Source organism: Herpailurus yagouaroundi, unplaced genomic scaffold, assembly GCF_014898765.1.
Source record: "Herpailurus yagouaroundi ecotype Mexico unplaced genomic scaffold, PumYag 163, whole genome shotgun sequence".
In the NCBI taxonomy this organism is placed as follows: Eukaryota; Metazoa; Chordata; class Mammalia; order Carnivora; family Felidae; genus Herpailurus; species Herpailurus yagouaroundi.
Window position 1 is genome coordinate 58645047 of NW_024412404.1, and position 11521 is coordinate 58656567.

The 11521-nt window shown below is 38.5% G+C and overlaps 1 protein-coding gene across 7 annotated transcripts in view; it reads left to right on the forward strand.

Annotated features, from left to right (window-relative positions):
* Positions 1 to 8392, forward strand: part of PLEKHA1 (pleckstrin homology domain containing A1) — a 40910-nt gene extending 32518 nt beyond the window's left edge. For 2 of the 7 annotated variants that reach the window (XM_040486664.1, XM_040486668.1), the window contains exons 8-11: positions 825 to 889; positions 1505 to 1568; positions 3192 to 3281; positions 5915 to 8392. In XM_040486664.1, coding sequence (XP_040342598.1) covers positions 825 to 889; positions 1505 to 1568; positions 3192 to 3281; positions 5915 to 6229 — 534 coding nt within the window. In that variant the 3' untranslated portion in view covers positions 6230 to 8392. Of the gene's footprint in view, positions 1 to 824; positions 890 to 1504; positions 1569 to 3191; positions 3282 to 4532; positions 4604 to 5914 lie in introns of all 7 variants that reach the window. The other 5 variants (XM_040486665.1, XM_040486666.1, XR_005793716.1 and 2 more) reach the window with 5 other exon arrangements.
* Positions 8393 to 11521: the final 3129 nt, after the last annotated feature.

Sequence of the window (11521 nt, forward strand, 5' to 3'; positions counted from 1 at the left end):
CCTGAGCCACGCAGGCTCCCCTATAGTCTGAAATTATTTTAAAAATGAACCATTTTGTAAAACTTAAAGACTGGTGATTTTTTAAAGTGTTCAGCCATGCTTTAATTTTTTCTTGGGGCTGCATCAAATAATGGCACTTTTTAATCTTACGGTGTGATACTCGGTGAAATATGGCATATAGTATTTCATGGCACGTGTAGTATAAACAGGCTATTGGGAACTAGTTGTGTCTTGTGTCTAGTTTTGTGACCTTGGGGTGAGGTACTTAATTAACGTGTGAGGCTCCGTTTCCTCAGGTGGATAGGAGTGCGTGTACTGTGGGGTTGTAGAAAGTTGAAGTGAGCTAACATGTTTAAAAGCTAGCGGATGTCCTGGACTTAGTAAAAGTTCAGTAAATTGTGCTTGTTAAAATAACATATTCATATAAAAGTGATATACCTAAAATGACAAATTTAACTCCGAGAAGCTGGGTATTTGCTACTCTGGTGCCTTCTACCTCAAAATAACATTCCAGAAGAGGAAGTCTTCTACTTACGGGGTCTGCAAGGGTCCACTGGGGGAAAGTCTGATGATTTCATGGCTTTTAATAAGCTACGCTGTCATTAAGGCCAGAAATAATGTGAATACGGGTTATGTGCCAGTTTCCGTGTTTCAGACCACAGTGTGCATAAGGTTATTCAGTATTTGAGCTGTTCTGATGCTGGATGGTTCAGGAAGGTAGATTTACGTCTCAGATGTGCTTCATAGAGATCTCCAAGTAAGACAACTAATCCTTAAAAGGACTTTAAGAATATACATCATGTGTCCGTGTGTTTTTTTGCCAGGAAAAGGAACCTCTCCGCGTAATACCACTTAAAGAGGTTCATAAAGTCCAGGAATGTAAGCAGAGGTAAGTAAGCACCCACTGTCACTTAGTGCCTGCCGCAGCACTCTAGCACTCAGCAGGGCTTTAGTTTGGTTGGTGTGTACAGGTGATGTTTTCCTGGGTTATTTGTAGCATTACTTTTAACTCTTCCTAGTTAGGATATGCCAGGACTTACAAAATCCTCAAAGTATTGAGATATTTTTTTGTTTCATTTGAAAAATAAAAATTAGGCTTATTAACGGAAAGGAAAAATTTTAACGTGAACAACTTCTATCATATTTGACAGATTGATGTATTAGTAATTTAAGTATTTTGAAGTTGCTGCAGAATAGAGCTTTATAAGAAAATGTGGTAACTGTGCAGTGTTTCTTTGAGCAAACTGATTTATTCACAGTTGAAAACTTTGGATTTTAAACTTCTTTTATGAACCTCTTCTAAAAATATATATAATGTATAAAATATGTAAAATTAATGCAAAAATAAATTGGAAAAGATGATTTGGTTTTGCTAAATTACATCAACATTTTATCTCTGTTTGTTTTCTTATTGACATATATTTGGTACTAGATGAATGAGTGAAAGAAAAACTATCAAACAACTGCTATTTAAGTGCAATTGGACGTTTGTTTTTGTTAACAGTGACATAATGATGAGAGACAATCTCTTTGAAATTGTAACATCGTCTCGAACTTTCTATGTGCAGGTGAGAGTCTTCTTTGGAGATTATAGATCCTCCTAACAAGAGATTAATAATTCTAGAGGTGACATGAACAGAAATAAACTTACTGCTTATGAGGATAAGGAAAAATATGACAACTGTAATTCACAACTTAAAAAAATGTTATACATAAAATTATCGGTAGGTCATATGTTCAGCAGATAGGGGTACTCTTGGCTATGAATTCGTAGAGTAGAATTAGGTAGTATTTATGGGAAGGGAAATGCTGTTTTAACGTAGATGCTAACTTTCAATTTGGATTATTTTTGCACGTGTTGTAGAATTTTGACTGCATCATTTTTGGTAATTTTAGAAATGGGACTGAAAATCCCCACAATAAAAGGAGACCGTAGATCTCACCAGTGGTAGATAGGCATCTTGTATTTAAGTTTAAAATACTCTTTTTAGTGTATTATTTAGATTGGAAGTTTTTCTTTTTTTTAAAGAACAGTTGTTTTTGTTTTATAAAAGCTACATATAATTATTGCAGAAAACTTGGAAAATATAGAAAGATATGAAGAAAGGGGTAGTTTATAAAACACACAGAATCCCACATTCAGGAAACCATTCTTATTATAGTGCCTTTTTTAAAGGCGTATATTTTTATAGCAAGTGGGGTCATACAAAGCACACGCAGTTATATTCTATTTAATATATTATAGTCATTTTTTTCCACATCATTAAAAATTCTGTAAAAACTTTTTAGAACTGCACCATACTCTATTATATGAATGCTCCACAGTTAAACTCTTTGCCTGCTACTCTGTTACTGATTATTTTTGTAGTTTTGTGTATTTACTATTATAAACAATGTGAGGATGAACATTTTTGTGCTTAACTTTGCCTGGATTTCTTCTATAGGTTAAGTTTCTAGATCAAGAATAACCGTCAGAACATAAAACCTTTTTAAACCCCCTCTTTTGCCAGATTGATTTCTAGATTTTTGCTTTACCTTTGCCTGCTCTGGGTTTTTCCTTTTAAAAGTCCTTATTAAAATCATTGGTTTGCAAGTATTCTCCTGTAGCTTAAAAGTTTTGAACAGAAGTAAAGGGAGGTATCTCTACACCCCTCTTAGGTTTTGTTTGGTTGGATTTAAAGTCATAATAAGGTTTTAATTCACGTTGGAAAGCAAGGTCCTGTCAAGGAATATGATACTTTGGAATATGACCACCAAAACTACTTTCAGTACTTAGTGTAGTACTAGAAATGATCTCTAGAAAAATAATACATAAACTTATGTCAAATGGCTTTTTAACTCCGCAGTTACATAAATACTCTTGTAGCAGAGTCAGACGATATAGCAGTAGATAGAGCAAAATGAGAAGCTTTGTCTTTGACTTCTTCCTCTCGTTTTCTCTCCAGAAGTATTCATATTGACTTTCTGATGTGTCTGATCTTAAAGCATCAAGTGCCCAACTTACGTCTGTGTAATAACTTACCCGGCAAAACCTGACTTAAAAAAGTGACTCTAAGAGTTTTTGGAAACCATTGCCTTGGAATGATTTTGTTGTTGACACTGTAATTTACCAACATGAATACGTTGGATTTGTAGATGTAGGAGCTGATTTGGGGGACGAATTGACTGAATGAGTCCTTTCTTTCCCTTAGGCTGATAGCCCTGAAGAGATGCACAGTTGGATTAAAGCAGTCTCTGGTGCCATTGTAGCACAGCGGGGACCTGGCCGATCAGCATCTTCTGTATGTTTCCTGTTCTCTGGGGTGATACTCCCTAGGGTCCCCCCCATCCTGTCGAGTTATTTTCCTTCCTCTCCCCCTAATCCTTCTGGTTTCTTTCTGTATTGAGATTTATTTGCATGTTGACTTTCGTACCAATTGGACTTGCAAAAAAATAATGCATTTCTAATTTAATGCTTCCTTGTAGTGTTATGTATATATAACTTTCTGTGCATTGTATTGTCTTAAATGCACAAGCAGGGCAACTAAAGAATGAACGTTTCCTTGCTTTGTTTTAGGAGTTCTTACTTGTCAGTAGGTCTGGATTTGTTACAACCTGACAAATTCTCAGTACGGGATGTGGCCTAATCCTGTAAAGCGCCTTAAATTGTAGCATAACACAGTTTGGTGAAAGTCTCCATTTCTCCTCTACTGCCTCGAATTTCAGTTAAGGTGTTTTTGGCTTACTAGCACCATAAGGCCGTTGAATGGAGCAGCTGGAACCTGAAATACAACTTCGTGTTCTCCGTCACTATTTTCCGTTGCATGTCCTCGTTCTCATTTTCTGGTAGAGTAATTTAGAAGCCCGCTGCTTTTCACTATCATAATTGTCTCTGTGATGATATGAGAGTAAAACTGAAATGTTACACATTCTCAGAAATAACAAGAAAAATGTTTTTAATTTTTAATTTATCATGTTCAGGTACATCATAGGATAAGATTTGGCTGTAGGGCACTTGGTCACTGCTTTCATCTGAAAACACAAATATTCTACTGAGGAATAGAAAAAAACATTTTAAGTGTCTTGAAATGTAGCACTTCTGTCCACAGAATGTAGTCTAACATGTAGCATGAAAGCCTTATATTACCTTTTACGGGTTCATTGTAAATGCCAGATATTCTGCGCTTTTGGTATTTTTCTGGTAGTTTCCTGGTAGTGATAAGCTACAGATCGGTAAAAACAAATCCATGTTTCTCATTTCTTAAATGAGTCTCCTTATATCCTTTCTGGAATATCTTAGAAGTCACTTTCATACCTGTTAATTTTGTAACTGCCTGTGTTTTATGTGACCTTTTCAGCAGCCCAATATGAGACTCTCTGCAAAAACACTGTCTGTGGGGAAACAGGGAAACTTGGAGAAGGGCACTTGTGTTTCGTGCTTTGTGGTGGGGGCGAAGTGGACTCTCTAGCTGTAACTGTCGGCAGAACTTTCTCTTTTCCTCCCTCTCCTCAGTATAGGTTAACTCTAATCTTAGCTTTGCACTGTGTTCCAGATGCGGCAGGCCAGAAGGCTGTCGAATCCTTGTATACAGAGGTATACATCAAGAACTGGTGAATGCAGCACGTATGTGGGCTCTCACGCAAACGTGCCTTCTTACTAGAGGGCCCGGACTTACTCACTACTCACAACTGATCGTAGAAAGTTGAGTTAACCAAACTGCCTTTTGCAGTTATCGTAACTGACTTTGTCAACACTAACGCAAACTATTTCCCTCTGGTCATCCGGTTGGATACGTATATTTAAACAACAACGAGGAAAGATAAATCATGAAAGAGCAATAGAACCTTACTAATTGAACAAGTCGCATTAAGCTGTCCTAAAAATTAATTTACCGAATTGCCACAAGTTTCAACTTCTGTATTTTATGTATTTTGAGATTTTTGATGCTACACCACTGCACTGCACCCTTGTTCTAATAATCTATGCAAACTCATGCACGCTTATGCATTGGATGAACTCCACGTTACTGTAGTTTGCATGGCATTTTCAAGCTCAGGCGAAATTTAGCCAGCTCGTGGGAATCTAGGGTGTTTTGTGAACTCGTAGCGCTTTGTTTTCAAAGCCGCGAGTGTCATACATGAGCACAGCACACCGGGAACTACATGGCAATGCATTTGGAACGGTCCTATTTAAGGATATCTTAAAGTTAGAAGCGAGTGGGAATTAAGAGTCACAACTGACCGTTATTTCGCCACAGATTTAATGAATGATTAAATATGTACCCTTTGCTGCCATTAAAATCTCAAGCCATGAGAATCAAGGACGTGTTCAAAACTGAATAAATACAGTTAAGAGGAAGTGGAAAGGCGGCACAATTATCCGCTGCCGTGAAACTCAGGGCAGAAAAACGAAGGTTGGTCAGACTGCCAGACAGAATCGTAGGCTTGAAAAATAGTGAGTTCTGCTTATTAAAAAAATAGGGCCTTTCATTTTTATATCCTGCATTTTTATTTTTTGTCTTTCTAAAATACGTGGGACGATCCCTAGTGTTGATCGAGAGACTAGAACACACTCTTCCGTGACCCGACGCCACAGGGCCCTCTCACACACCCGCTCAGCCGCGGCTGCAGCGCCGCATTCCGGTGCAGGCCGACCGAGGCTTCGAGTGGCAGAGCTTTGGTGACAGAACTGGTTTCTTAGTGGAAATGGTTGTGGACTGTCCTTGCTTTAACCTCACTCCTAAAAATGCATTGCTTTGGGAAGGAACGTGCACACGTTTGCTGCATGGCTCATGCTTCTGCTCCGTGTGTGTGTGTGTGTGTGTGTGTGTGTGTGTGTGTGTTTTGTTTGTTTTTCAGAGAGTAAAGTCTCACGCTGAGTTACTAACTCCGTCGTTAATGTTTGACTGTGTCTGACGGCCTGTCCTCTTTCCAGGAGCATCCCAGCTGTCCTCCAGACCCCAAGCACGCTTTCCGCTCTGCCAGCGCCGCAGCCGCCGCCTCCCTTTGCACGACCTCTCGCAGCAACTCTTTGGTCTCAAGCTTTACCGTGGAGAAGCGAGGATTTTACGAATCTCTTGCCAAGGTCAAGCCAGGGAACTTCAAGGTCCAGACTGTCTCTCCAAGAGAACCAGCTTCCAAAGTGACTGAACGCACTCCGCTCAAACCTCCAAGTAAAACTGGCCCTCAGGATAAAGATTGTGACCCGGTGGACTTGGATGATGCAAGCCTTCCGGTCAGTGACGTGTAAGACGAAGCACGCGGGCCCCCTCCCCCGCCCCCGCCCCCCTCCGCCTCCCCAGCCCCTGTTTCCTCTCACGAGGCTTCTAGCCAAAGATGATAAAGGGTGAAATGGTTTTTAATACATAGATTATACTGCCTCTTAGATGTACTCTTCATAAGCTGGTAAACCAAGGATCTCGGGAGTGGCCAAACGAAATGTAATTTCCTTAAAACAAAACAAAACAAAACACAATGAACGAACGAAAGAAAAAAACCTAAGTGTTTCAGTATCAACTGTCTGAAGCTTCGTGTGCTCTCGCTTGGGTGATGAAAATGTGTGCGTGGTATTTTTTTTCCTAGGGAATTTGACAATTTAAATGTTTCACCACATAAAACATTAAAAATGCTTATTAATTCTTTTGGTTGTTTTTAAAATGCTACTTTGACTTCCTATTAGATGCTTGATATTTACACATTCTTACTGGTTAATATTATTGAATGAAATATGGTCAGACTAAGATAACTGAAATCATGATGTCTGTGGTGCTGTAAAATTTATACTACGACGTGGACAGTTTGGAAATTATCACCACTTTTGATGCTCTGGTTATCAAGGTGAGTAGCAAGTTTTGCCGCAGAGATTATCACCGGACCGTTTACCAAGGGTTGGAGGTTGCCCGGGGGGGCCCCGGGGTGGGGGGCAAACTAATTCAGACAACTGTATCTTGGACATGTGTTTGAAAAAGCTTAGGACCTTAAGCAGTCATTGCTTTATGAAATGGTGAAAATGACTTGGTGTGAAATTTCTGGGAGATCTGATTTTCTTATCAAGGTTTTATAAATAGTTCTTCTTTCTATATTTGGATCAGTGAAAGACTGTGAGTTTGTATGTGAAGACATAACTGCCCTTAGTCATGCCTCTCCTTTTTGTCACTAATCACATTCAAGTGCCTGTGCTTTCTCATCTTGCTTGAGAACGTTGTCAGGTGAACGTGCTCAAAAGTCCTATGTGATTGGTTTTAAACATTGAGATAAAATTAATTGTCCGTAGCATAGTTTTTTGTGTTAAGTAAGATATCATCTTATGTTTGAGATGCCAGAATGCTTTTATTCTACTACCTGTGCAATATTCGTGTTTTAAAACACACATTTGAGTATACATTTAATCACGGGGACGTCATCAGTGTAAGCACCGCTCTGAGAAATCCTTAGTTTCAAGTGTTGAATAATAGACGAGTTTGAGGTATCGTCTTTATGGTTGATTCTTAAACGTTTGCTTTAAGAAAATAGTCTTGAATCTCACATGCTGCTGTTTTTATGATACTTTGCCATCTTACTGTGCTGTTTTGTTTTGGAATTCATACGTGTCACTGTTTCCCCTTTTCATTTTCTAAGATGACTCTTGTTTGAGAAAGAGAGGGAGAGATTTCCTGCTCCAGCAGTGGGGTCCAGAGTTTACTATTTATTGCATTGGAATTGTCATAGAATCAGTTTAAAAATCCAAATGCGTCAAGTGCGCCACTCAACTTTTTTTATTCATAAGCTAATATTTTGAAAAGGCACATTTCGATTGTTTCCTTTTTTGCAGCTATATTCGAAAATGGTAGAATGGAAAGGTTTTAAGTAGTTGTCACTTTTTCTGATGATATGCCCATTTCAGTGGCTCTTTTGAAGGTTACTCTTTCATGAACATACCTAAGAAATCTTGTGTAGACAGTTTGCAATATTCAGGAGCCTAACGCTTTTTTCTTTGGTACAGCTTCTACGTTGCATGTTTATTTTAGCATATTTTGGTATTGGTAATTTGATATATTTCATAGTGGCAAAATATTAGCTCTATTTTGGGACTTTTTATAGAACTACCCCTCATATTCAGTAGCGTAGGAAAATGTTCTTGTGATTGTCAGGGTCTCCTAATATTTATCTCAATACTTTTATAATTCTATGAAAATTATTTAATTATTTTAAAACTTATACTTTTCTTGTAAATGTGTCACATCTGAATTGTCAGAAAATTACTTTGAATACCTTAATATTTGCTGCATTTTTTTTCTGTATATAGAACACGTCTTCTTTCAGAATGGGAATATACACGTGCTTCCCAGTGTTTACTTTTACGTCTGCTACTTTATAATGTCAAACTGGTATGAACACTGTAATGATTTGAAAATAAACTTCAAATTCTAACTTACTTCTCGTTCGGTTTGGTTCAGTTTCTGATGTGAACAGGCAACCAGAACTAGTACAAAATCCGTTTGGTTAGTTGACTTGAATTTCCATGTTTAAGGACGGAGTAACTATTTGGTGGCCTTTGGAAGGCACAGCTGGAACGAAAGTTGCACAAGAAAAGATGATTGTTTTTGGGAAAAAGAGCCTGATTATTTTGCTTACCTCAAACAAAAGAAAAACACGTTCTCAAAAGCAGTACTAGATATGTCGGCTTCAGAGCATAGTTTGAATCGTCCAGGCTGCTTTTGCAGCGCGTGGTTATCGGTGAGACTGGACCCGGCCTGAGCACGGCTGGGTGCAGAGGGCATTTTGATCCCCAGACGGGCCGTTGACATGTACTCATGAAACTGCTTGTCGGGCGTTAAAGGCTGCTTTTTGCAGACCCGCTGTTGGTAACAAATCGTCCGCATCTGCTCCTGCATCCAGCATCTAATAGCGATGGAATTGGAGAAAGTCTGTCTGTCTTAGTAATTCTTATTAACTGGTGCAATGTAATTTTCTTTCCCTGAAAAGATTTTACATGTTTTTATTTTTAAAAAGCCCAAAATGAGAAAGTTCGAAACTTCGTGGCTTTCACAGAAAAAGAGATTCCTTTCTCAGCTTTTCTCTTACCCTAGTTGCTGTTCAGAAATCTTCAAGTCGTTCCCATACCTTTGTCAAAACGTTAACAGTTGGTGAGGCAGGAGATACTTGTATTAAAAAGTGCAGCAATAGAACAGCTTCATACCAGACTGGGTAAGAATCTTCCTGGTCTCTGGACGGGTTTGCCAGTCTACACAGGACATGATGAAAATACACATAGTTAGACGGCTTTGTATTTTCCATTTGCCACCTTCCATGTTATGCAGACCCAAAATTGATTATTTTATATGTTGTTTATTTTTTAATGATTTATGAAAATTGTACTTTTTCAAATCTCATCTAAGACTTATTGAAAATATTACTGAATTGGGGTTAGCGTTTACGGTTTTGATTGGTAAAACCTTAGTATTCCGTTTTCATGACGTTTAAAGTGACAGTCCCTTACCGTGGTCTAGGGATGTGGGAACAGTGCCACCTTCTGGTTAGGTCATTGCTAAATTTAAAATAAAGTAATTTGTAGTCTGTTTGACTTTGTCTATTTCACTCATCATAGAAGTTAGAAAAGAAATGTAATTGCATAGGGTAGTTTTCAAATTACAATTTAAGTTAACATTTGCAAAAGACCAATTAAACTTTCTATTTGGAGATAATTACAAATTCACATGTAGTTGTTAAGGAATAATACAGAGTTCTTGGATATCCTTTATTCAGGTTTCCCCAGTGATAACATACTGAAACACTATAGTAAAATATTATAACCAGGATCTTGACCCAAATTCAGTCAAGATACAAAACAAGGATCCCTTCTTATTGCCGTTATAGTCACACTCGCCTCCCATTTTTCAGGTTTGGAAGTACACTTAGTCATATTAGATTTAAAACCCAATTATTTTGGTAACAAGGTTTGGGCTCTTAACTAGTATGGTATTACTGTCTCGGTAGAAGTCTTGAAAACTATTCTTTGCTTACTTGTACTATCTCCAGATTATTAAATTAGTTGACTTTTCATTAAATCTATTTTTAACATTTCCCAGAACCATAGTATTTCAAATGTTAGAAATTGGAAAATAATACTTTCTTTATATATACATTTCAATTTAACATTGGAGAACCAATAGTACATAAGTATCCTGATCGTAACCTCCTTGAGAGATGTTAAGCCCTGCCGTTTATATATATACTTAGTAAGATTACTAGAAGAAGGACTATTAAATAAAATAGTTTCCAAATGCCAAATTCTTGCATTGTAACTAGTTGTGGAGACTGGTGATAATCACTTGTAGGGTAGGAGTGAGGTGTTCTTCCGTGTGAAGGAGCTTTTGACCTTCTAGTGTAAGATCTTGGGTCAAATCGGTGTCTTCGGTGTATGATATGTCCACGACAGGGATCTCGGAAGATGACGAGATCATCCACAAGGAATCTGCGGAAAGAAACATACGGTACGTGATCAAATCAAGCATGGAAAACCACACGTGGAGAGACCGAGGTGGTCAGTAGGTGACTGAGCGGGTGACAGAAGCTTTGTGCCAGAGGGGCCTTCCAAAGGTCCCAGAAGAGGAGAAGGTACCCAGTGAGTAAAAACTAGGTGACATGACAATACATTTGCAGATGTTGATTTGGAATTTGAAGGGTCCCAAATGGTGCAAAAACTTAAATCTTCTCTTAGAGGCTCGTTGCCTCTTTCTCCCTTTCAAACTATAATACTCGTACCAGTCACACTAATTTTCGTCAGCAGTGTGGTTGGCCCGGCGAGAGGTCGACGGGGAAGGAGTGGAGTGGATGGGAAATGTGGAGAACTTTCCATGATTTAGAAGATTACCGTGTCAAAGCCCGTTTTGGCCTCTGCCTTTGCTGCCTTCGTAATGGGAACATCTATTGCCCGTGGAACCTTATTTACTGTTTCCAAATAGGGGCTGTTAGTCCCAGTGACCTGCGTTCCTTTGTGACTTTCACATACCTCACGTTCACTGTCTCAGTTCATGGCACTGCTCGTGTTGTCCTTTCTCCTCTCACTCTGGCCTGTCTAAAGAGAGTTGAGATTATTACTCTACAGAGTTGGTGCTATACTTAGGGTCCCCTCTGGACCCCTTTTGGGAGGGTGTATCTGACGACTTCCTCATTTCCTCTAGAAAATTGATGTGCTTAGGTTTTCTGTCTCTTCTAGAACCAGTTCTGTTAAATCATATACCTTGAAAATCACATCCCAAGTTTTCAAATGTATTTGCATGGAGTTGAGCAAAGTATATGGTGCAAGAACTCCTTTTGTCTTCAACCCAAAATATATGAACAAATGTGAAGATGTTGTTTATGTGGCAGATGATGATATCCTCTGTATTTTACCTGGCACCGAGGTGATTACAAACACAAACGTGGACACCAAAATAAAGCGGTAGTTAGTATTCAGGTATAAGGAGGCCATGTAAGTCCAACTTATGAGTCTTTTAAAAATTAAAATTCAAGTGTGAAATGCATTATTTCTCATAAAGCACCTGTGATCCCTGGAGAACAG